At 44.9% G+C, this 25402-nt stretch overlaps 1 protein-coding gene across 11 annotated transcripts in view; it reads left to right on the top strand.

The window, feature by feature from the left end:
- Positions 1-25402, top strand: part of LOC120575247 (RNA binding protein fox-1 homolog 3-like) — a 433652-nt gene that overhangs the window by 393866 nt on the left and 14384 nt on the right. For 10 of the 11 annotated variants that reach the window (XM_039825950.1, XM_039825951.1, XM_039825949.1 and 7 more), the window contains 7 exons: positions 8032-8175; positions 12497-12550; positions 15426-15518; positions 16286-16346; positions 16716-16769; positions 21693-21825; positions 23010-23049. In XM_039825950.1, coding sequence (XP_039681884.1) covers positions 8032-8175; positions 12497-12550; positions 15426-15518; positions 16286-16346; positions 16716-16769; positions 21693-21825; positions 23010-23049 — 579 coding nt within the window. The remainder of the gene's footprint in view (positions 1-8031; positions 8176-12496; positions 12551-15425; positions 15519-16285; positions 16347-16715; positions 16770-21692; positions 21826-23009; positions 23050-25402) is intronic. The other variant, XM_039825958.1, reaches the window with a different exon arrangement.

A 25402-nucleotide genomic window follows, 5' to 3' on the forward strand; every position in this document is an offset into this window, starting at 1 on the left:
CAGGATCTCTGAAAGGAGGACACACCCTGTTCTCCTCATCTTTTCGGTCGGTTAAAGGACCAAAGGAGAGATGCGCATTTCTCCGTCAGCCCAAACCAATTGCTGTTGAGTCAAATCGGGCTAATTGTTTGTTACCGCATGCAAATGTTTGAGACATTCCTTTAAACATAGGACAGTAACTGTGCCAGGACCTCATTATACTTCTTTTTTTTTACACTAATTTTCCCCTCACCATAAGATTGCATATGTTTAAAGAACTGGCACCCTGAGTGGAAAACAAACCCCTGGCAATGCTGCATGCTGAGATACGCGGCTTGGGACGGAGTGAATTTCTAAATTATATATAATACATTTCATTCTTGTGTACTGATACTCTGATATGAAATAGCTTGACCTGAGATTTACCTTCACAAGAGGCAGACGTAGATAAAAGGGAGGACAGCTTAGCTCCAAACTTTAGAGACGTGTCTAGAAAGACGGATAACGCTGGCAGAGATGGGGAAAAAAATAAGACCTCCAGACCTTCTTTTCTCCTTTAGCATGAAAACAGCTGCTGGGAGGGGTCACGGCAAGGCCACAGCCCTCTTGAGAGGGATATGGGTCACTCATAAAGAGCATTGTTAATAACTCCATTTTCTGAGCCTCACAATTACCGTACAGCTATGGACATTTGGCGGCAGAAAAGTGCTTATACGGCAGAAGCAGGGCCATAGCGCTGCATAGCGTATTACCATCGGCCTGTAATGTAGCAATGTTTGATTTGAAGATTTGTGTGACGCTCTCCAACTGCTCCACGGTTATGCGCCACACTTACAGTAATGGCTGACACACAAGAGAGTTTAAAGTGAGGAGAGACTTGGCAGGAGGTTCAGCCTCCTCCTCCTCCTTCCTCTTCCCCCTCCGACACCGTACACCACTCCTCCACACGCTATCTCTCACTGTCTCCTCTCTCCATTTCGCATTTGATTTCATTTCATCTGCTCACCCGCTGTGAAGAAAGCCCAGAGATGGTGGCCATGGAGAGATGAGAGCTCGCCTTACTTTCCTTCGTGCTTTTCCTCCTATCGCGCCGTCCTCGCGTTCCCTCCATCTCCATTCTCTGCATCCACGCTCTCCCCAAATCCACCCATCTTTTCTGAGCGAGGACAGAGGGATGAGATTAGTGGGGTGTAAACAGAGAGTCTAATCCTCAGGGGCCGCTGGTGTAGTGTCGCCCACCGCTGAGTTCCCCAGCTTTAATGACAGGCCCAGCCTGTTTGCTCTGGGTGCCACAGACGGGCCCGGGTGCCTTTGATTAGGGCACCCTGCAGAAACACAGATTGAGGGAGCAGATCAGCTACTAACTGCGACTCTCCCCCCTCACCCTCCTCCCTAGGCTCGACTCTGCTGCGCTCAGCTCCTCTACCCCACGAAGACGCTTTACTCTGCACATCTTCTCGACTTAAAGACTTAAAAAGAGTCAAGAGAGAGTGAAAATTCAGTGAAACGTATGGCTTCTGTGTGAATTCCCTGCAGTGAGCGGAGTGTGTGTATGTTTTAATGAGGCGCAGGGACTCTCTTTGCTTCGCCTCTCTGTTTCTGTCTGTGTCAACCAGTCCCCCGTCTATACTGGGAAGGTGGCGTTGTCCAGAGCCAGACCTCTGGGACCTCGCTCTGTGCCATGTTCAAACAAGCTGACTTGAAAGCAGGCGACTTGAGGAAGAGAGGCAGCCCCCAACTTTTCTCCAAATCCTTAGAGATGAGGGTAGCAGAGGGCTGCCAGGGAGCTCTGCTGGATGAAAAAAAAAAAAAAAAAAAAAAAGAGCTCGTTATCTGGCTCATTTCAAATAGTCTGAGGTTTGGTTGAATTTCATGAGTAATCATTCTCTTTTCAGATAACAAATTAAGGCAGTGGCGTTGGGGCAGCACTCAATTCCAGATTTTTCACAGCCCGTGTCAGCGGCATGAAGACTTTCCGAAGGGTATTCTGGGGGACTGTGATAACATAGACACACACACACCAACACACAAGGGCGTGTGGAAAACACGTGTGAGCACTTGCAAACATTCACACATACGCGCACGCACACTCATCTCTCGTGAGCTGCGTTTAAGGGATTGAGCCTCCACCAGGGTGTAGCTTTCAGAGGCGGTGCTGATGGCAGCATGTAGGCCACCATTAAAAAGGGGATGACTGTGTTATCTGGAATGGGAGGAACCGCTGATTTTCCACCACTGTAAATTCCCATTTTAAAGATATTATAAATATCTACAATCCTCTCCTGGATCATTTAAATCAACACTAAAGCACTTTTCCTCTTCGGTCCCCCTACAGGTCGGAAGCGGAATTGTCCATTACCGTAACCATTATGTCTCATTCGAACTACAGATCCGTTACCCGATCTGGCAAACTTGCATAGTGCGGTTATAGCCGATAGAGGGCCGCAAATTAAATGCAGAAGTGCCGTTCACCCTGTTATTAATCGACGAACCACCGAAACGATTTTGGAAACATTATTTTAAGGTACAAAAGAATCTTTGGTGTTGCTTTAAACAATAATGCTGGTGTTATTCTATATTTTTCTCATTGTCGACAAATTACCAAACCAAACCAAACTAACAATGTGTTGGTCCGTCTCTCAAAACGTTCTGACTTCTCTTCCCTGTCTGTGCCTCTAAATCTTTAAAGGAGAATTCCGGTCGATTTCAACACGTAGCTCTGTTGTTTGTAAATTTGGAGTGCTGTCAGTAGTGAGAAAAACTATCGGTGTTGCCTACACAGTGTTATCCTCCTGCTAGCATTAGCACCCAGGAGGCTGAAACAGGGCAAATTTTAAACGTGCTTCTAGCCTCTAAACATGTTCAAGATGTCATTACAAGTGCCTACCCATGTGAAGTGATTCCTTCCGAGTGAACACAGTGAATCTGCCTGCAGTAGATGTGAAAGAAATGCATAAATGTTGTTCTAATTCAGCTCTGTTTAGTTCCAGTGTTGAGACGGCAAGACGAGTGCTTAGGGACAGTCTACAAAGTACAACACCGAAAAGAGATACAACAATATTTATTAATTTAATGATTAAATAAGGAAGTGTCTCCAAACTTACCTCAATTATAACTTGTCTCCTGCTAGTTGTACTACAGCACTTACTTTTTAAAAATAAGCATATACCTATTTTTGAAAATGTTTTTGTATCTCTTTTCGGTGTTGTAGTTTGTAGACTGTCCCTAAGCACTCCTCTTGCCGTCTCAACACTGGAACTAAACAGAGCTGAATTAGCACAACATTTATACATTTCTTTCACATCTACTGCAGTCAGATTCACTGTGTTCACTCGGAAGGAATCACTTCACATGGGTAGGCACTTGTAATGACATCTCGAACATGTTAAGAGGCTAAAAGCACGTTTAAAACTTGCCCGATTTCAGCATCCTGGGTGCTAACGCTAGCAGGAGCATAACACTGTGTAGGCAACACCGATTGCTTTTGTTTTTCTCGCTACTGACAGCACTTCAAATTTACAAACAACAGAGCTACGTGTTGAAATCGACCAGAATTCTCCTTTAAAAACACCTCACAGGTATATTATTTCATAAAAAAAATAAAAATAAGCTCAGTAATTTCGTAAAACAGCTGGTCACTGTATTTTGTATCAAACAAACAGGAAAGAACAGTGAATTTGTTGGGTACTATTTTTAGTTCCGGATTAACCCTCATTTGCTCTAGTCAGTAGTTGTCGCAGCAGGACCTTGTACATATGTGTGATACAGTGTGTATGTCCCTGGTAATGAAGGAACATGTCTGCCAGGGCAACAGTGTGGCTCATTGGTGTGTTTTTAACAACAATGGAGCTCTATGGCACAGAGGAAAAAGATAGATCAGGCTCTGATACACACAATACTTGTTAGTAGATATATTCACTGTTTGTTTGGTCTTTGGATGGGATATGTTGACTATAAAAACTGTGTGTAAATCTTCACTGGTGTCACAATTCGATTACGATTATCCTGTCGACGATTCGAATCGATTCGATATCCCAATGCGTCACCTCCTCAATATTATTATATATCGCTACACATGGTTTTCTTCAACAAATTCAAGCAGTCAGATTAAAAAAGACACTTCCTGAATGTAGTGGAGTTTGAACACAGCAGACAACCGGAAAATCAACAAGTAACATCATTAGGCATTAATCGATTATGGTCTGTCACTGCATCGATGCAGAATCATCCAGATCCGCATCGTGATGCATCGATGCAATGATTCATTTCAACACCCCTAATAAAAACTATGGATTATCACCAGTTTTATCGTTTCGAGTTTCAGTGAAATCATGTTTTTTCTGTCAGTTTACCATGGAGGATACATTATATATTACAATACCCATAAGCCTCAGCCACCGTCACTAAAAGAGCCAGTCGTTCGTTGTTGCAGTTGGGACCAAAACACTGCACTGTAGAATTCATCCAGAAGCTCAGTGATGCTTCTCACTGAAATGCACCTGTAGTTGACTTCTCTCCTTGTATATAGTTTGTATATATCCTCGCTTTTAATCAAAGAACCAGATCTCTTCTAATGCACTTGCTCATCTTTTGCATTGATTAATTCAAATAGGAGAGTTTAATGTCTATCCAAGCCATCTGTCAATCACCTAAAGTTGTCAACGCAGACAATGTTACAGCTCAGTACTGTCACGTGAACACCCAAAATAACTCCTCTGCTTTTCGCTATTTTATAGAAATCGGGAGAGGTAGGAGCGGCACACTCCCTGCTCTCTCAGGTGATGAAGAGGATATATTTGCAGCTTCTTTAGATAAAGAAAACAAACAGTGGAAGACCGGGAGAGGAAAATAATGAAATAAAGCTCAGGCATTATAATTCTCTTCAGTATCCCCCCCCATTTAATCGGATGTAATCTACCTGCTTGGCAGCATTCCAATCAGATAGTTTCAATTATGCTCTTGTAATGCCACTCTGTGAGGAGGGGGAAAGTGCTGAGCAGAGCACTTTGCAGGCGATTTGCAAATAACAGCAAGGGAGTCTTTTAGAGAAATGACTGAACAGGAAGCCGAAGAGTTGCTGGAGTTGACAGCTCTCTCACTCTCTGGTTTGCTGGGTTTGCTGGGTTTGGCGGTGACGGCGTGTTTTGCATCCCACCTCCTCCTCCTCCTCCCCGTGACAGCAGCTGTCGGGACAGTAAAGTGCCACTGAAGGTGGCCTCCTATGGTAATACGGAGGTAATTATTTTCCACTGCAAAACCACCATCTCACAACCTAGGCAGGCAGGTTGGAGCCATGGGAGCGATGCGCTGAGGCTGGCATCCCGGATCTCAGTGACACTCCAAGTTATTGAGTTAGTAGTATGCAGTCTGGTGTGCTCGGGAGTCAGCAATTCAGCATTTGTGTTCTCCGTATGTGTATTTGCCCCCGATGTCAGCGTGCTGCCGGCCTGTCTGAGCGCCGAGTGAAAGTTAATCTGGATGTTTGCAAACACGCGACTGCGCTTGCCGTGATAAAAAGCCAGACAGACAGAGCTGGAGGACAGCGGTTCTCAGTAGTCTGGCAACATACGCTAAAGGTTGATGGTGTCATGTGTGACCGATGAAACAGATTGACCCGCGGGGCTCTGGTACCTTGTCACCCTCTACAGTTCCAGCATCTGTCTGCAATGTGTCACCCCCGGGGCCCAACATGGCTACTCAGGCTATTAACCTCCAGCACGCGAGGACACGGCAGAGTTAAGACCCCTCCGCCCGTCTCTTTGTGTCACAAATCCACTCCTTACCAGCCGGCCGGCCAGCTCGGTTCATTTTCCGGCCCCTGTGTCCTTCGCCACTTGTTACCCTCTGGTCCGGAAGCCGTCAAGCCCAGGCGGGACTTAGGAAGCTGCCACTAACCTGCCCTACCTGGATGGCTGCAGGGGAGACAAAGTGGGACCTTGAATCAAACAACTGTCACTGTTAACAATGTATGTCACCATCTCCGAATGGGCCATAAAAACCAAATAAATGACGGCCATTACAGTGGAGATTGTGATTATGATAATGAGAATAATAAAGGCGATCATCATTACGATCATGATGATAATGATAATACTGTGATGATGAATTATAATGAATAAATCCCTACCCCATTTCCTAAATGGTGGGAAATGTATCACTAAGAGTGGCCTGCAGCCGTGTGACAGCCTCAGAGCCGTGTGTGTGTGTGTGTGTGTGTGTGTGTGTGTGTGTGTGTGTGTGTGTTTGTGCATGTGCATGTGCATGCGCGTGCGCCTGTCATTTGAACCGTTTGTTCTCCGGCAACAACCTACTCCCTTTTCACGTCTGTATCTCAGTACAAGATTGTGTCTGTGTATGTGACTTCCCAGCCAGTGTAGTGTGTTTGCCATGCTCAGAGAGCACTTCCCAGGAGACCTTGCAGTTTACATATCACATTCAAACAGCTTTTGTGCTCAATATCTGCCACTTCCACTCTCTCATTTCTCATCCTCCCCTCCTCTGTGTGTTTCTTTATTTAGTCCCTTTCCGAGTCACCGGCACTAAATAAGGCTTCGTTGTTGTTCATTTGAATCATATGCAGACTGTTCCCACCACTTGCTGTTTGTTCAAAACATGCTAAAAAACAGGCGTAATGTTTCCCTGATGAGTGACCTCTTGTGGTCATGCAAGTAATTCCTGTCCTCCGTCAGACGCAAAGGTGGAAGTAGTACGACGCTGGCATAGATTTGCTAATCAGGCGATGGTTTTTAAGTGACTTTGACACCATTTTTTTGCAGTTCACTTCCTGTCTCTTACCAACAGCCAAGTTTGCTATCGTTTAACCATGACTGGCTCTCCACAAATTTCAAATATAAAGCTAAATAAGTAACTCTTATCTATTTTGTTTTATCTGTACATAAGGAGAAATAAAAAATGCCAATGTGTGGTTTTAAGGTGCTGATATTTCTCAACAAACAATGGTTTATCCATCTGCTCCGTGCTTCTGTGCAGTGTCTCCAGCTTTAGAGTGGTTTGCCAGATACGGTCGGTAATTACAGCCTTAAGTAAACAGTAGGTCTGAGGCTCGATGGTACCAAACCTGGCAACCCCACTGTGACGACAAGACTCCAGAAAGTCACTGCATCCGGCTGTTGTTTGGCAAAAAACTTTATGCTAAGCTATGCTAATTGCCTCCTGCCTCTAGCTCCACACTTAATATTCAGACATGAGATTTAACTCTCTGAAAGAAAGCAAATAATCTTACCTTCCAAAATGTTGAACTACTCATTTAATTAAATAGTTTTAGTTGCTTAAACTTAACCAAACCTTAACCACAGAGATGGCAGGTTAAAAAAACAACACTTATATGAACAGTAAAACAGAAGTGTTTTGAAAGACACTGACCAATGACTTATTTTGCCAAATATGATGGTGCATAGAAGAGAGAATGGACTATGCTGTTGACCAATGAGGTTTTGTTCATAGAAAATACATCGGAAAAAGAAACCACCTCAAAAACAAGGTCCATCTAAACAGACAAGCCGCCAGCCCCCTCAGGGAAATCCATCACCGGTGTCACTGGGAGAAACAAGTGGAATTTGTCATTGACATCAGACATGTCATTTATATAGAAATGTCAGCATAGCATTCGCATAATGATGGAAACAACAACGCTGAGGGCTTTGGGCCTCGCACTCTGATAGCTGTGTGCAAACGTCACCAATAATGTGTCTTTAGTCTAGACATGTCAGGGCTCCGTGGGATCTAAATCCACGCCTTTTTGTCAGCGCCTTCAATCTTCCCTGTTGCTCAAGAGCTAAGTGCAAGAGATTAATAAGTGGATTTGTAATGCACAACCTCAGGTTTGACACTATAAGTCATCGGCTGTTTATCGCTTTGGCTTTCTCCCTGGATTGAAAAATGGCAGACGCTGAGTAAGTTAGTTAGCCACCCTGCACCCCGCTTCCCTCCTGTTTTAGCCCCCCCCTTATCGTATTTCAGGACCTGGAGGTACAGTATACTGTAGCGGCTAATGAGCAGCTTGTGTCTTTTCTGTTTGTTTCCCTCTGGCAGACAGATGATGTGACGCAAACAGAGGGCTCTCAGCAGCTCCAGCTCCAGCACTCAGACTCTTCAGAGAAGCAGCAGCCGAAAAGGTTACATGTCTCCAACATTCCCTTCCGCTTCCGGGACCCTGACCTAAGGCAAATGTTTGGGGTGAGTAACTTCAAAGAAAATTCCAATTTATTACATCTTATTTTGGTAGGTGCTACCTTTTTTCTATCGGTTAATGTAACACTGTACTTGCTAAGTTAATTCCTGTGATCTGGGAGCACGGTAGCAACAGAACAACAAAGTCAGTTTTATATTCGAGGCATCCAACCTCGCCTGAAACAAAGAGGGACTCTGCTTATGTCAGAAGAATCTATTACACTGAAGGAATCAAATATTCAATCTTCAGAGAAAAATAGCAGTGGGGCTAAATCACACAACAAAGGCCACGTGTTTAATGAGTGAGGCGATTGCTTAAACCAGCATCTAGTAACTACTGGTGGTAACTACATTTTCAGTAAGCAAGAGAACTTCCTGAGTTTTCACAAGTTGGGAAAAGTAAGGAAAAACAGCCCAATCAGTCACTCAGTGAAAAACTCTGTTACACCAGGCTGAAGTTAGTTGAGATGTGGAACCCAGTACGGTGATCATTTGACCATCCGTCTATTTCTACTCTGCCTTCTCTGCTTTGGCGAACTGGTTGATTTAAAACCCATTTGATCAACTTGATGTGCTCAAGTTGCTGGCCCTGTCAGACTTCTTTTTTAGCGATGTTGCTGTGTCCCCGGATGTCAGCATTTAACTTGGTGAAAATGATGGTGTTGTTAACAGTTGTAATGATGGCCAAAACTATGAAGAAAAAAACAATTCACATTAATTTCCTTTATTTCTGTCACTAGCAGTACACATATATTAGAGTTTTCCCCAAAAACTTAAATAGCCTTTAGACCATTACGGGAAAGCTGATCAGGACTGAGAAAAAATAATTTCTCCTGATTACCCGATTAGAGGTTACACACACACACAGAGCTGTCAGCTGAAGACAAATGCAATCAGATTACATATCAGCATACCAGAAGCCCTCAATAGAATTTTTCTCTCCCTCTCTCTCTCTCTCGCCCAATTAATGAGGCAATGAATAGTTCAACAGCTCACCCTCGTGTCTCACAAAAGCCTCAATAAGAATTGAACCATACATCCCCAATTCAATAACCATTATGGATCTGAATGGAGACGATTGCCAAAAATGTACTTTAAATGTTATGCGCTAATTGGACCATTAGAACCCAGAGGCGTTAATTCTCATCGTTATGAAGACAACATCCAGCTGATGATATTAATTTCTTGAGAGCCCTGGCTGTGGCTTTATAAATTGCAGACAACATGGCTGCCCTCTCTCTCTCTCTCTCTCTCTCTCTCTCTCTTTCTTTCTCCCTTTCTCCCTCTGATTGTTGGTTTTATTGTTCCCAGCTCTGGTGCAGGTCGTGTGGAATCCAAATCGCCTCAGTAATTAGCTCGGAGGCTTTGTGTGCCTGGCCAACGCATGCAGATATACGATACAAAATTGATCGCAGCCCACCCAGTCCCCCTCAATCACCCGACTCACCCACGTGTTGCCCGTGCCTTCCTGTTACATACCCCCTCCCCCTTCCCTTCTTGGTTGGTTGGCATAGTAGAGGATTGTGGGATTGATTGTCTTGGGTAGAACTTGGCAAGGAGATAGCTGGTCCGCTCCACCCTCTGACATGGCCTCCACAATGGGCCTTTGTGTGATCAGCGTGTGCAAAGCCTCATCCCTCTAGCTCTAATGGCTTCTGGAGCGCCACCGGCTCAATACGCCATTACTGTTGCGCATGAGTGAAACCCACAGACATGCAGGGGGGGAGTGGAGGTTCTGCACAGTCCACTAAAGAAGGCCCTTAAAGCAGAGCAAAGCCCCGCCGGGAGCTCCGTCTGCTTACACACGGCGGCACCACCAGTAGAACTCTTTGGAGCCTGGCACCCTAAAAACAAGAAGGGAGGGTCTGAGATGCGCCCTGCACGCCACAGGGTTAAGGGTGTGGAGAAACCTGTGAACCTTTAACAAGGCGCTGAATGAAGGACTCATTAGGACGACCACAGCGGACCTTAATCAGTAATTAGAAACTGTGATCTCTGAGAGCTAGCGAGTACGGGGGAAATGAAAACACTCCAAGCGCGAGCGAGCTCTGTGCGGCGCCCATGCTGCGCTGCTCGAGGGTGCCCTCGTTTGTGCGACTGGGTTCTTCAGCAGTGCTTTCTCTCGGTGCATGTAAGGGCTCTCACAGCATTCCCCGGAGCAATCAGGACCTCTGCAACCCCCCCCCCCCAATCCTGCTGTCACGCTGACTGCTGTGCCTGAGCATGCTCTACACTGGCACTCCACTGTATGAATACACAGGGCTTCTGTAGCGTAATTAAAGGTTTCTTAACAGCTTAAGAGATATTGCAGCAAATCAAAGGTGGAGGCACAGTGGCCTCAATATTATTTGTTTGCTTCCACACTGGAAGGCTTACGGTTTAATACCATACCAAAAAATACCATACCAAATATGTGTGTTTACATGTTTTAGCTCCTTAACTGCAAATCATGTATCCTTTACATGTTTACTGACCATCTTTTTTTCTACTATTCCATGTTTTTTGAGTAAATATCAATCCAATTTCTATTTCTCCGTAATGTATTTGAAGTAGAGAATGATTCTGCACAGCGTTGCGTAATAACGATAATGTAATGGAAGCCATATCGAAATAGAAATGAATGGATGCCTGGAATGGTAGAAAAAAACATTCCAATGTCTTAAATGTAGCAGCACGATTTGCAAAATGGTCAGCTGTAATATGAAAATAAAAATATGTGACAAAGGGGATAAAACATGCAAAAAGCTCTGTTATGGCCCTTTAAACTTGCAAAATGTGTCTGTTATGTCCCTCTTTTCATATTGATATTGAATTGTTTTTGTCGTCTTTTGACGGATGGATCTAGCTGCAGCCTCTTAGATGACGTCAGTCTCCCTTGTCCTCCCTCTGGAGACTCCTCCCATTGAAGCTATTGTTTATCGGTGCTGCTGATGCAGCTGTTTGTGTGTGTGTGTGATAGGGTGGGCGGGGATAGGAGTGCATGAGATCACGGGTGAGCAGTGAGCAGTCCCCAGCGCCATGTGGAAATCCACAAAGACGACTTCCTCTGAAACTAATTAATCGACGCCACAAGCCCATTACGCTCGGTTAAAACAATTAGCATCTGCACATTGCGTGGGGGAAGCATTGTCATCTCAGGCGAGAAAGGGACATCACGCTGGGATATAAATGCCTTTGTGCGTGATAGAGCCAACGCTTCCCATTCGAATCAATAGAGCTGAGCGCCATATGAGGCAGATGTGCGGATGGGATCTATGGAATCCCTTCCAGATCGGATATATAGGGGAGGAGATACACCCTGCTGAAACAGAGGAGGTTTTAAATAGCCAAGCCTTTAACTCGATGTGGTTAGTTCACCGCATAACCCCTTTCAAGTGGGAGAGGACGTGTTTTCGCTAACCCATAAACCCTCACCTCCTCATGTCCACTCCACTCACTTCAGCCAGATAATAGCCAGCTCCTCCTAACCCCTGTTAGTGGCTCAGTCAAACGATCCATCCATTCCCATTGAGCGTCGACCACATGGAAGGCCCATTTCTTCCCTGTTGTGCCGAAATGAAGGCGACGCGGACCGCTTGACAGGGTAATTACTTTTAATGAAATAATACGGCCATTGTAGACAGCAATTAAAAGTCGCTCTCACTCCACTCATTAGAGGAACTTACAGTTTACTTTCATGCCTCTGTTTTCTAATGATCCAAAGGCAGGCCTTATAAATCGAAAGGCTGGAGCATGTTAACCCCTGGGGACTGGCCCTCAGGTCCTGTTGACTGTGAGAGCACACAAACAAAGAGAGGAGGAGAGAATAAAGAAGAGACAGAGAAAGGCATGTGGAAGTATAGAACGCTATATTTACAACTGATGCACCAAACTCTCCCCAAGTCAAAGCTTAGTTATCTGCTCAGGAAACTTGGAAAAACTTTCCCCAGGTGATCATATCTCACAAAATCAAAATGTAATCTAATTCTTCTTTTTCTTTTGTGTGTTAAAACAAGCGAGCAAGCAAACATCAGAAATGCTGATATGTAATCAAAGATCCAGTATTTTTACAGATACTGTGATCTCATTTCATATAGTACTGATAGAAATACAAAAGTGCATTAAAGCAGCGGCTATGAGTTCTCTTTTTAAAGCGTGCCAGCCGGCTTCAAGAACTGTTTACTGAGCTACCAAATGCAAATTGACCAGCATTTCCGCACAAAAGTAACATTTCCATATTGCCTTAATGGTTTTTCTTTCTCCAGTCGTCCTCATGAATTCGCAGTCAGTGATGCTTTCTAACTCCATCTCTGGCCTGCTTTTCTCTCTTTCTTTTCTCTCTCTGCAGCAATTTGGAAAGATTTTAGATGTGGAGATTATCTTTAATGAGCGAGGATCCAAGGTAAGTGAACTAGAACACCAGCTGCTTCATTACCATGTACTTCTTCTGTTTCCTAATGATGGCATTAGTGTAGTGTGTACATTGGCTGAGAGTAGTGGTCCCTAAGCCTGGTCCTGGAGAGCTGCATCCACCATGCCTCTCTTTCTCTTTCTCCCTCCCTCCCTCCCTATTGTTTTTGTTGTTGCAGCTCTAACCCAAGTTGTGAATCATTAGCCCTGTCAATCAATTCATTATTGAGCTGTTTCACAATTCACTTAATCCACCAGCAGGCTGCAGGTTTCTGAAGCTTATGGAATTGAAACTGCTTGTTTAAGAAGCGGGTGTTTAAAGCCTGGGTGTTGGTCCTACATTATTCAGGTTTTCTCATTTTGTTTTTACACATAATTCAGGATAAGACTAACGTTCTGTGGGACCTTTTGTAAATAAATGTAGTTTAGCTAAAAGACATTTGAAGGCTAATCCTGTTTACACCTCACATTTCAAGCTTTGGACAAATAGGACACCATGTGTTTGCTGTATGGAAGTTTTTACCCAATTTTGTAAAAAAAAAAAAAAAAAAAACCCCAACCCCCCCTTTTAGTCCGCTCTCTCAGCTTTCTCGACTTCCCTTGTTGCTCTCAGCCCAGACAGTGTTTAAAACTGGGTCACAGATATACAGATTTATATATTTTTTATGCTAAGTACTTTCCTAAAACAGCTGGGAACTGTAGTTTTTAGTAAGCGTTATTTGAACAGGACTAAATAGAGCCGTTGTTGGGGACTCTTTTCAGAGGCGTATTAATCCACATTTGGTGCTCCAGTGAGTATTTCCGGCAGCATGACTGTGAATATGGGACTTATAAATACACTACGAGTATGTGATGGTGCATTGATATTTTGTGGACAACAATGGAGCTCTATGGTAGTCAGGGATAACATCTAACAAGCATTGCCTGCACAGAAAATACTTTTTTATATATATATATATATATATATATATATATATATATACACATGTATATGTATATATTTAGACTTTTAATGGGATTTGTTGATATTAAGAATATTAAATATATGGACATCCTTAAGGTCAGTCATAACAAAAAAAAACTGAAATATTAAATGTAAATTTTACCATTTAATATCCAATTTAAGAGTGTCTAACAGCGTTGATCATGTATGTATGCATTTCAAATATAATCTGAACTCCTAAAGAACGAATACCAACAAGCCCGCAGAAAAATAGCCACAGCGCTGCAGCGTTACCGCAGTATCAGTCTCCTAACCACCTACCATGGACAGGTGAAGCCTGCTCTGGTGTGAACAGCCGAGTGCTACTCATCCAGCTGTTCATTTAATAGAGTGTACTAAGCTCCACAGCTTTCCATTCATAAAGGAGACAGGATCCCTGGCTGGGTGTTGAGGCATGAATACTATTGATTCCCATTCATACCTGGGAGTAGTTTGGGCTCGTATACAGGCATACAGGGAGCTCTGGAACCAGGCAACGCTGCCGTACTCAGCCCCCTCTGCCAGACAAGATTGAGCACCGGATAAACCTGCCTCCTCCGCCGTAACAAGCATTTATTGTTTGTGCCCTACAAAGCCATTACCCATGATGCCTCTCTCTCTCTCTTCCCCGTGTGCTATATAATGAACCTACCAGGCCATTAATAAACAATCTATTTTCTATGAAGCTTTGGCAATTTGCATTCAATATGTTTGTCTCCTTTGAAAAATGGTGGCTCCACTCTCCCCTCTTGTAAGCTAATTATTTGTGCATGATAAAAAAAAAAAAAAAAGATAGAGGGTGTAACCACAGTCGGGTGAATGTCCAAAGGATTAATTTTGCCCTCAATTCCGTTTTTTGAATTTATTTCTTTATCTCTCTTTCCCCAAGGACAGGTCCCATGTTATTTATGCTAGGAATAGCAGCCCGGAGATCCTGTGTATGCATACAAGATCACAACGCTCGCCATCTCTCACATGTATTACATCCTCAAGCAATTATCAGGCAGCGCCGGCCATGCTCCCTCTTCCCCTGCCCATACCTCTAGATGTATATATAGAAACCAAAGGAATGGGACTTGTTTGGCCAGCATATCTTAATGCTGCCGCTATAGAGCCCAGTCCACATAACTCAAGGAAGTGACAAACCCCCCCAGGGGAGCGAGGGAGTCAGAGAGTTGGGAGGGAGGGGATGAAAATGAGAGGTTGGGTATATTTTGGTCAGGGTTTAAAGTCAATATCCTTGCTCTTCTTTATTACAGAGGATGGTATTTGCGGCAACACCATTCACTTTTTTGCATCAATGAGTCGGTGTAAATTTGCCTCCATAAAAACGTCCCACTTATTAGAGCAGTGAATTAGAAACAGTCCGAGATCAAGTTAGCATCTCTCCTCGGGAAAATTCACACTCACTCCTTCTCCTGTTGCCCACTTCTTCAAAGGGAGACAGGGCCGTTTGAGCGGCCGCACTGCTGAAGTTGTGTAGATAATTATACGACTATTATGTCAGCTAACAGTGTTTTGCATCCGCTGCATCCTGACATTCACCCATGGCAGCGGTGCTGTGCTGTTTAATTGGGTAAAGCAGGCAGGTTTGTTGGTGTTGTTGTGTGAGGTCATGTCACCGTTATCCTCTCCTCCTCGGATCTCTCTGTTTGCTGTTTCCTGACGCCTCACTAACTGCCTCTAATTAATCTGGCTGCTTACAACTCGACTCTGCCGCCGCTGCTGCTCACCCACTCCTGTCTTCTCACCTCTCTTTCCCTTCTCTCCTCCCTTACCCTTTCTTTTTTCCTCTGTGTGTGTGTGTGTGTGTGTGTGTGTGTGTATGTGTGTCCATCCTTTCTTTCTTCTTTTTCTCTACCGGTGGCTAACGTGGCGCTCTCAGGGCTTTGGGTTTGTAACTTTTGAAACAAGCACAGATGCTGATCGTGCACGGGAGAAACTAAACGGTACAATCGTAGAGGGACGCAAAATAGAGGTGCTTTCACTTTTTCCCTTTTCCCCATCATTTTCTACTTCCTGCCTGCTGCCTCCTAAACTTACCTAAAAAACCCATGCATTAGCATGTGGCTGCTGTGAGTGTATGTGTGGATATCTGCATCCCTGAATGTATGTGTGCCTGAATGCATGCATGCATAATGGTGCATATAACTTGTCCTCAGTAGAATGCGAGATCCATACATGTCAACCTGGACACGCCAGTTGTCCATCATTACCTGACAATGGAGAATGAATGCATGCCATCATCCTCTAGGTTCCTGTCAAAATCTGAGAAGACATGCATCCCCCCTGTCACCGTCGTTTAGTCTTGCCTGCTCTAATTCTGCTCTTGTTTACGACGAGCCGAGCCCCCACTCAGTAATTCTCATCAGGTCAATAGAAGAAAATCAAAGCACTGTCTGTGTTTTTCTTTTGGAATCCATTTGTGTATCCAACCAATTTCTGGATTTGGAGGATGTTATTCTTTTTATTCATACCTGTGGGTAATTGGTGCATGCTTTCCCCCTATTTCTAGTAATGTGATAATCTGTAAGAAAATTGAAATGATAAATAAATTCATGAAAGGGTGAAACAAACTCAATCATACCAAAGTGCTACATTTACATAATCATTTCTTTCTTTCTTATTTTTATGAATTTGTCTTGATTCTTCTTGGTTTGCTGCATGCTTTTGGCCCATCCTGGATATCTGGATAGTGAGTGTGAAGGTTGGTGATAACAGGCTGTATTTTGTTGCTTTGAACAGGTGAACAATGCAACAGCACGAGTGATGACAAACAAAAAAGTGGCCAACCCTTACACGAATGGTAAGTTACAGACTGTATCATGGAAGTTAACAATAATAACAGTTCTCATTAGGGATGGATAGATTTATTTTGCTACAGATAGCGACCCTCGTTAACCGATTATTAACCGACAAGCACACAACAGTTTACCTGTCCAGGAGGCACGGACATAGGCTACTTTCCGCTACTTTGACATCGCACTAGCAAATAAACTAGCAGATAATAAGAAATAGATTGTATAGCCTATTTCCATTACTTACATTTTTTTTTTTAAATAATATTGTTTTCAACTGGTCTTAATCGGTCAAAATTCTTAATGTTGGTTAACGGTTAAACCATTAATTATTAACATCCCTAGTTCTCATTGTCAGTTTTCTTTTTGTTCACCAGGCTGGAAGCTGAATCCAGTGGTGGGAGCTGTCTATGGTCCTGAACTGTATGCCGGTAAGAGACTTACATTACAGCTTCTGCAGTTAGAATTTTTCCATCTACCTTCCACCGCATGCAGTGCACCGTACCTGAGGCCACTATCAGCCGCAGCGAATCCCAATCTGACCCCTGAATTTTTACAATCGGGCTCATCCTGAACCTACTGAACATGAAATTCCCCTCAAATCAAAGTGAATCTGAGAGCGGCCCAGATAAGCAGTGGATGATCCAAGCTTCTCTGAGTGGCCGAGGGAGCCTGAGCCATTGTTTGCACGGTGTGCAACTGTAAAGCTGAAAGAATAAAAAAAAAAATGATTTCAAGAGCAAGCGCCCCTGCAACTGTTATCAGATTGTGGAGGCTGCTGCTGTGGATGGATTTGCCAAGTGCGCCAGATTGACTTTTACAGAGCTAACCGAATAAGGGAGATTGAGTGAGCGATATTGTTGGCACCTACCCTGTCGAAGGCCGCTATTCCTTCTGGTCCCAGTAATGGAGGAATGAGATGAGCTCAGTGGGGTTTTCCCTATCTCTCTCTGCCTCGACGTGCCAGCTTTATTGCTGTATGTTATATGAACCCTTTGCATTTTAATGAGGGGGAAATGGTACTATTTCATTTGGAAGAAGTGCTGAGCACATCGCGCCACTTTAACGGCTTTCCTTTCTGCTCATTAGACTAAAATCTGTTCATTCCCCGGACAGCTTTACGGCGAACCTCTAAATAACTGTCCATGACAGAAAGCAGTCATCTATCATTTTTATTTCATCCCCAACCCCTCACCCCCTCCATGCCTCCTCCTCTGCCCCCAACACTCCCTTGGTTTCAACATCTTCCCCTGATAATTATACACACACAAACATACACACATGCCTCTTTAGGTGCATGCACATGCTCAAACATATTATGCCATGGTCAGGTGGAATTTTCCCTAGCTTCAAAATGTGAACATTAAGTAAGTCTTAACTTACATAAACAATCATTTCACTGACCTATATACACACACACAACACTATCCCCTGCACTCAGACCGAAGCATTCCAGCATACAGAAATAGATAACCTATGTAGAACACAGACACTAATACATGTCTCCCCTTTCATGCGCACTTTCTCCATTTTACACTCACACACACGCACACACACACTTTTCCAAATCATCTCATAAATCAGAGGGAGTGTGGTCCACCACTCCAGGCAGGGGAAGCAGGAGGGGTTGGGTGATTTATTGGCTGCTAATTTTTCAAGTCGTCTTGACATGGCACTGGAGTTTGCCAAGCCTAAACGACAACATATGCTTGCCAGCTGGGAAGATGGGAAACATAAATAAGAGATACATTTTTGAAACAAAACTGCCCTAATGAGCAGCAAAAGGCCGTTTTAGCTCTGGAAAAAAAAAAAAAAAAAAACACTGACCATACCTTTGCCTATGATGTTCCTCCCCTCCCTAAGAAAAAAGAAAACAAGAATCAGGTTGACCGGATTCATGACATATTCCAAAATCATCATAGCTACAGTTAATATACTTTTGGTGGGAGTAAAATGGGATATAAAGGCGATTAATCACTGTTTATCAGTCCTCATTTCTGTGCGGGAGATCAGTGAAATTGGGAGCCATAAATCCTGGCTCGGTGACAGCACACTTCGTCTCCATTCGTCCTGGCGCTACAGGTTTATTGTCCTCAAAACCCATTCAGGAGAATGACGGATGAGAGCCTCATGCCGGCTCCCCGCTCTTAACCTCTTCCAGGGTAGATTGGCCCCTCCTACTGATGGAGGAGGGGGATAGGGAGTAGTTGGTAGGGTACAGGCAGGCAGCGGAAACCCCGAGTCCATGTCCTCTTTTGCCGCCTAACATCCGAATCTCCCCCACAAGCTTGCTACAGTAAAGAGTATCAAGGTGATTAGGTGTCAGTACAAATGCAAGTGTGTGTGTATAGGGACAGTGTATATTTATATCTTCATATACAGTATATTATCAAGTGTTAATTTGTGTTTATATTCCGTATATGGGTAAAGAACTTGGTTATCTATCTGCATTTGTAGGTGTGCATGTATACATGCACAGATACGGATCTGTATAATCAATTTGAATTAATTTTAATATTTATTATGTGAATAACAAAACGGTTGCAGATATTCTATCAAAACATGCAATCTTTTAATTAAAAATGTAAGTCAGAAGAAGATCTGGGTGCAATACATTTCGCACCGTTTAGCTCATTTTACAATAATTGGCAAACTTTTCTGGATTGTTCCTCGTGGTGGATGTTTTCAGCACCATGGACAGCTGCCACTTAGAAACCTCTTCATGTGGCCAGTCCCCTCGGGCAAACAGAGAGAGAGAGAGAGAGAGACTCTCCTCTGCAGCTAATTCCTAAGGAGACAGGAGATGAGTAGCTTTTCATTCAGCGGCTCACATTTTCTGCTACTAAGGTGGAGTTTTCTTGAGGACTTGACTTGTGAAACTCTAGCAGCTGCGTAAATGACAGAAAAGAAAGGCTAATTGCCATCTTAATATATGTAGACAGGTCCTTTCATTGTTGGAGTGTACGTTAGGGGGATAATTAAGCTCCAGACTCTTGATTAGATTAAGCTGTTTTTGGTCCCCAGTGCGTGGATTAAGTGCTCATTGCCCGATGTATTTGAGCAGGAAGTATTAGAGAGATCAACCTTGTGGAAAATCAGATCTTTCTTTATGGGAGCCGGTTATGACCCCATCATTGGCACAGAGCTGGATTACCTCAGGTCCAACTGGCTCTGCAGGTATTGAGCTTCTCTCAAGTTGACACATATGACATATGAGGTGCAGCGTGACCCCACCGCCCTCCACCGCATAACTCATATTTTCTCCAGCCCCCCTCCCGGAAAAGGTGTTTGACTTTGGTGGCTAGACCAGGTTTGTGCTCTCGTACACCGTAGCTGTTGTTGCTTTTCACAGGCTTACCAAGGTGTGACAGTGCCTTTGATTTATGGGTTATTATTGAAGCAGTGTAGCCTATCGCCAACTCATTATAAGTTTACATTCACATACATCACTGTATGCATATTGCATACAAATATCCAAAAGAGAAAGAAGGAGGCAATTGTACTTTTCTGGGGCCCAGAAATAGTAGCGATTTGTTAAGAAGAGGGGAAAAAACACACCTTGGAAACTATCAAAGAGGATTGTTTTTGCCCTTTAGCAACCGCACTCAGATGTCCACTGCTCCAAAAAAAGAGACTAATTCAAATGTCAAGGTCAGCATTATAAATCACTTGGGGGAGAGGGGGCACCCTGCGAGACCAGGCAGTCTATTGGTACATGGGCAGCAAACAAAGTGCCATACACCTTGGTGTGTGTGTGTGTGTGTGTGTGTGTGTGTGTGTGTGTGTGTGTGTGTGTGTGTGTGTGTGTGTGTGTGTGTGTGTGTGTGTGTGTGTGTGTGTGTGTGTGTGTGTGTGTGTGTGTGTGTGGAGGGGGGGCTGTGTGGGCATTACCTGGCCAAATCGGACGCAGAGTTTGAATATGTGTGCGGACCCACTAATGGAGCGTGATGTTAATGGCAGAAGACATTAAACCTGGCTCTCTGTGTTTTTAAAAGCACCACTAATCTGTCTCTCTGTCAGCTTTATTGAGGCAGCGTGGCTGGGGTGTGCATCGTTCATTAGGGTGTTCACTGGCCTCGTCCACCTGCAGGGTTAACGCTGCACTCGGCACAGTAATGCCAGGCCGTCACTCCCCAGGCAAAAACCTATACGCCACCGATTATATACGAGCTACCATGGATCTTTATTGCAGTTCAGTTTATCTGCCATTGCGAGGGACTGCCTGCCGTCTCCATGGTGGCAATGGGTTCATCTTAAACACATCAAATACATGTTATCTTCCACCCACCAACACCAGACAGGAGCTCCACAGCTCCCTGATCTCTGATTGGAGAATCGGAAGCAGTCTGTGATGAATTTTCCCAAAACATGTCATGGAAATGAATAAAGAATAATAAGGTGAGGGGAGGGTGATGAAGAATAATGGGGATGACTGTGTTGTGATGGACTAGCCATTGGGGGAGGGACAGAGGGTGAAGAACGGAGGGACGGGGGGATGTGAGGGAATTTCGATTGCTGGAAGAGAGGAGGCCAACTTAATCATGTCTAGAGATCGGTGTGTTTGTATGCACCTCCGCAGCTTGTAATCAGACAGCCGCTGGACTGATTGAAGGTTAAGTAGAGAGCTGAGGATCACATCGCCTGTCCTCTAATCTGTGACCACGTGTGACCACAAAATTTTGCCGCGCCATCACACCAGCCTTTGTACCCACCTTGGAGCCTTTCACCACAACCCTCCCTTTCTTATTCACTGGTAGCCATCAGCAGAGGACATACTGTATGTGATTGGCTGAAGATGGTCCCAGATGGGTTTCAAGATGGGGGTCATGCTGAGGTTTGGGCCAGCCCATCTGCTCCGTTTACCCTTGGGGAAAGTTCTGAACATCTAGTCAGGTTGTTCACCAACGTTCACCTCCCATTTGACTGTAGCCAAAACCTAGAAACGCCCTCTACCTCTCCCTCGTCCACCCTCCCACTGTTCTCCTCGCTGCTAGCCCATTGTGTCTAAACTATGCAAAAGCTGTGGTGCGAAACTAGTGGTATTGCATCCATTACCTGCCTATGCTTCAAGGCTGCCCCTCACCAGGCTTCAGGAAAGGATGCGTACAGCAAATGTGGATCCTTGCTGAGTACGGCACAAAGCAGCGAGCTGAGAAAGGGGAGAGTGCTCGATGAGGCGCACCTAGAAAAGATTAAATCTATTGTTTCCTTGTCTTCACCATAATGCATTCTGTCATAGGGAAAGCAGTACCACACGTCTCTCTCTAATGTATTCTGTCATAAGGTAAGCAATGCCAAGTCGAGGATGTTCTCTGAAAGTCATTTTCCCTTCTCTCCTGTGTTTCCTTCCATAGTAACAGGGTTTCCCTACCCTGCCACAGGCGCTACAGTGGCCTATAGGGGTGCCCACTTGCGAGGTCGGGGACGGGCTGTGTACAACACATTCCGCACAGCTCCACCGCCACCACCAATCCCAGCTTACGGAGCGTGAGTATTGAATCTTTAACCTGAATCTAGAACAACAATGAGTGCTTCAGACAGTGCCTGACTTCTAGTTGTGTTCATGCTGTAGTGTGGAGGGTGTTGTCTGCACGCAAGACTTTCATGCTCCAATTATGTGTTTGCATGCACATGCTGGAGTTGAACATACTGTATTTGTCTAACTTTAGGTGTGTCATAATGTCACAATTTCAAATAGGAGAGACATTTATGTGATTATGTCTGAAGAACAGAAGTACTTTATTCTCAACAGGGGACAGTGTTATAATATATTGTTTTGTCCTAGTTGTATAACTACATAAGACCATGCATTCTCATTTATTATTAAAGACATTTGGGGTAACTACAGGTTGTTAAAATGAAAAAACCTGGTCATCAGGTGTTGCTGTCCATTTACTTTGTTATTCTCCCTAGAGGGGTCTTTGGGGAGTAAAGTCATTGTTTGTATCTAGGTATGTACATGCCCTGACTCCTATATATTAGTACGTTGTCTATTGACAAAGGAGGAACTAACAAAGCCACAGGGAGAGCTGTAGAGAGCTGAGATAGCGTATTACTGGGCAGATCTCACTGGACTGTGACTAGGGTCTATGCTGATCTCCTGGCTTTGTGCAGCCCTGCCTCACACTCTTCTCTTATCAGCAGTGGTCTGTGTGGCCGTGGGAGAGGTCTGACGGAGGCAGGCCGAGGGCCCAGTATAGCTGTCTATCTGTGATTAGATCAGGATCCATCTTACTGCAGAGAGACTCGCTGCCGAAGCCGAGACTGGAAATCCCACGTCCCCTTTCCCCTCCCTCCCACTCCAGGGCCCTTTGCTACTGATGGCAGCTGTTTGATTTATATAGCGGAGTCATGTGATGGAGCTCCTTTGCTGCCTTCTTTTGTCCTCCCCTCCTCTCCCCACCACCACCACCACCAGCCCTCCTGACAACACTGCAGCAACTGGAAAGACAAACAATTTTACCAGAGCAGAAAATTGGACGGGGATGTGAAATGGTTTCGCTTTAATGTGTCATTCATTATTTGTGGTACAGTACACTAAAGCTGCTTGGAGCTGACCCCACAGACCCTCAAATGGTCGAAATAAGAAAGAACGTCAAGGTCTGAGATTCAGTAGGGTAGCTCGTACACCGAATCAACTAACTCTTCTTTCCTGTTCTCTGATTTCACAGGGTGGTGTACCAAGATGGCTTCTATGGTGCAGAGATCTATGTAAGTACAGTTGGCTTTTCCTCTTGCCTGCTTAGATGAAACAAAAGTAAAGCAGACAAAAAGCCCAGCCCTGGAGACAAAAACGTGATCTCCCCAGCCCCCAGCGCTCTCCAAGCCTCGCTGCCAAACCGGCGTCGATTAGGCCTCTGTCTGCTGTGCCAAGAAACCCAACAACAAAATTTAAAACCCCCTCAGCTCCTCCCTCCTCTCTCTCCTCTCTCTTCCTATGATCTCAGACTTTGGCAAAGAGGCAGACCCGGGCTCAGTGTCCCGTGTCAAGTTAGGTCATTTCTTACTTTGGATTTGTTTGGGTTTTTGAGATGGCTTGTCTCCTGCAGCCCTCCCCCCTTTTCTCGCTACCCCTTTCCTCCTCTCTCCTGTTTTGTGTTTGTGTACACTCAGAGGATTTGGCCGGGATATCCCTGCCTGCCCCAGGGGGTCTGTGCAGGCCCGAGTGGAGCCGGTTCCCCCCCAGCCATCACCATGTGGGAGATAAGAGGAGCAGCAGCAGATAAAGGGATTAGCCTTCCCTCTGGAGCTGTCCGTGTAGGCAGGGTCATATCAGGGGTTGGCCCTGCTGCACGTCGCCCTTGACAGAGAAAAGCATGGACGCTGTGGAGATAATGCTGAAATTACCACGCTGCCCCACTTTGACATTAGTCCAAACGTGTGTGTGTGTGTGTGTGTGTGTGTGTGTGTGTGTGTGTGTGTGTGTGTGTGTGTGTGTGGGGGGTGTGTGGGGGTGTGGGGGGGTAATTTGTCCCTTTTGATTCTGCTGCTTTTTTTCCCCTGCCTCCGTCTGCCAAGATAGCGAGATGACAGTGGGCGCAGCAGCAATGACAGTTGCCTCTCACTTGCCTCTCGCCCTGACGACCAGTGTCTGGGAGCGAAATGCTGAACCCCAGTGATATATGACTTACACAGCAGCCCCCATGATAGGACTGTATTTCACTGGGTTTTTATTGTAGCGACATCCACCACCATAGACGAGACCCGGGCTGTGCTCTGAGAGATATTGTTTGTCTCTCACACTCGTTCCGCTACCTCCAGCTAAGTCCTGCACCCCGACGTCCCTTGACCAAAACTTGGCCAGGTTGGTCCATCACTCAACCCGTCACACCAGCCCCTGGTGCTTTACTGCCATTAGTTTTGGCACTGGCCACTGCACTGCTTCAGACTGGCTGAGTGTGCGTGAAGCTCTCGAATGACCAAGAGGAAGCCGTCCCTTAGCCCTTAGTGTCCTCCACGGTCATACGGTGGACACTGGCTTGCTGTCAAAACCAGCCTGCTGATGTGTCAAAGCTTCCTTTTGGAAATAGAAGGAAGCAGATGACCTGCGAATACATTAGCAGGTCAACACGTGAATATACTCTACATACGTTGCACGTGCTAAAACATATGCATGCATGCATGCACCTCTATGTAGAAGCGCACATACATGAATGCACAAACACACACTTCCCACGACAAAATAACAAATGTGCTGCACTGTTGTGTGCAGGATTTGACAATGTGGGAGAGTGATTTATTGGTCTGTGTTTGTTCAGGCTGTTGCTGTAATCAGCACAGTCCCAAGGCAGGGCTGTCCCACAGGAAGTCATCTGCCTCAAGTGCTGGGACTGCCTGCCTGCCTCCGTGGAAAACCTTAAAGGAGAATTTGGGGGATTCAATAGCTGTGGCCCCTGACCTGATTTCATGTGCAGCCGCGACCATCCCACCGTTGCCTGTCTGCACCACTTTCCATTGGACGTCATCCCCCTTGAGTTTAAAAATGAATGAAAACATGCATTATTAAAAGCCACCTATCCACGGTATGGCCGCAGATGGGCACACACTCCACTGGCACTAATAGAAAAACAGTGGGAGAACAGCTTCATTTTTCAAATAGAGTAATAGCAGCACTCCACAATGAGGTCTTTAATTCCTTCCGCACTCTGGCAAATGAATACAGCGGTCCTAACTCCCCAACGGTCCGACCGTCTTCTGCATTCTTCCTTCATTTGGGAGCCGGGGGGGTCGTGTAAAGGAAAAAAGGCTCTCTTTAATAATGTAGCAGCACAGCCTCCTCAATCTAAAAATGGGCTGAATTTGGGAAGTTGGCTCACGTGGCCTTTTGTTATGCTGTTGCTGTTGCTACTCAGATGAGCCTCTAGTGTGACAATAACTCGCTCCCCCCCGACCCCCCCAAATATGCTGCCGCTCGGAACATCATTCATTCCCCTGTTGCCACCACTTGCCTAATACACCATATATCAAACAGCACCCTCTGGTGTCTGAAAGAGACTGTGCAGTTGGGGAATGTGGGCAAATGAACAAAACACTGAGCAGTGAAATTTAACTATTAAGCCAATTT

The sequence above is a fragment of the Perca fluviatilis genome, chromosome 15 (genome assembly GCF_010015445.1).
Source record: "Perca fluviatilis chromosome 15, GENO_Pfluv_1.0, whole genome shotgun sequence".
NCBI lineage: Eukaryota > Metazoa > Chordata > Actinopteri > Perciformes > Percidae > Perca > Perca fluviatilis.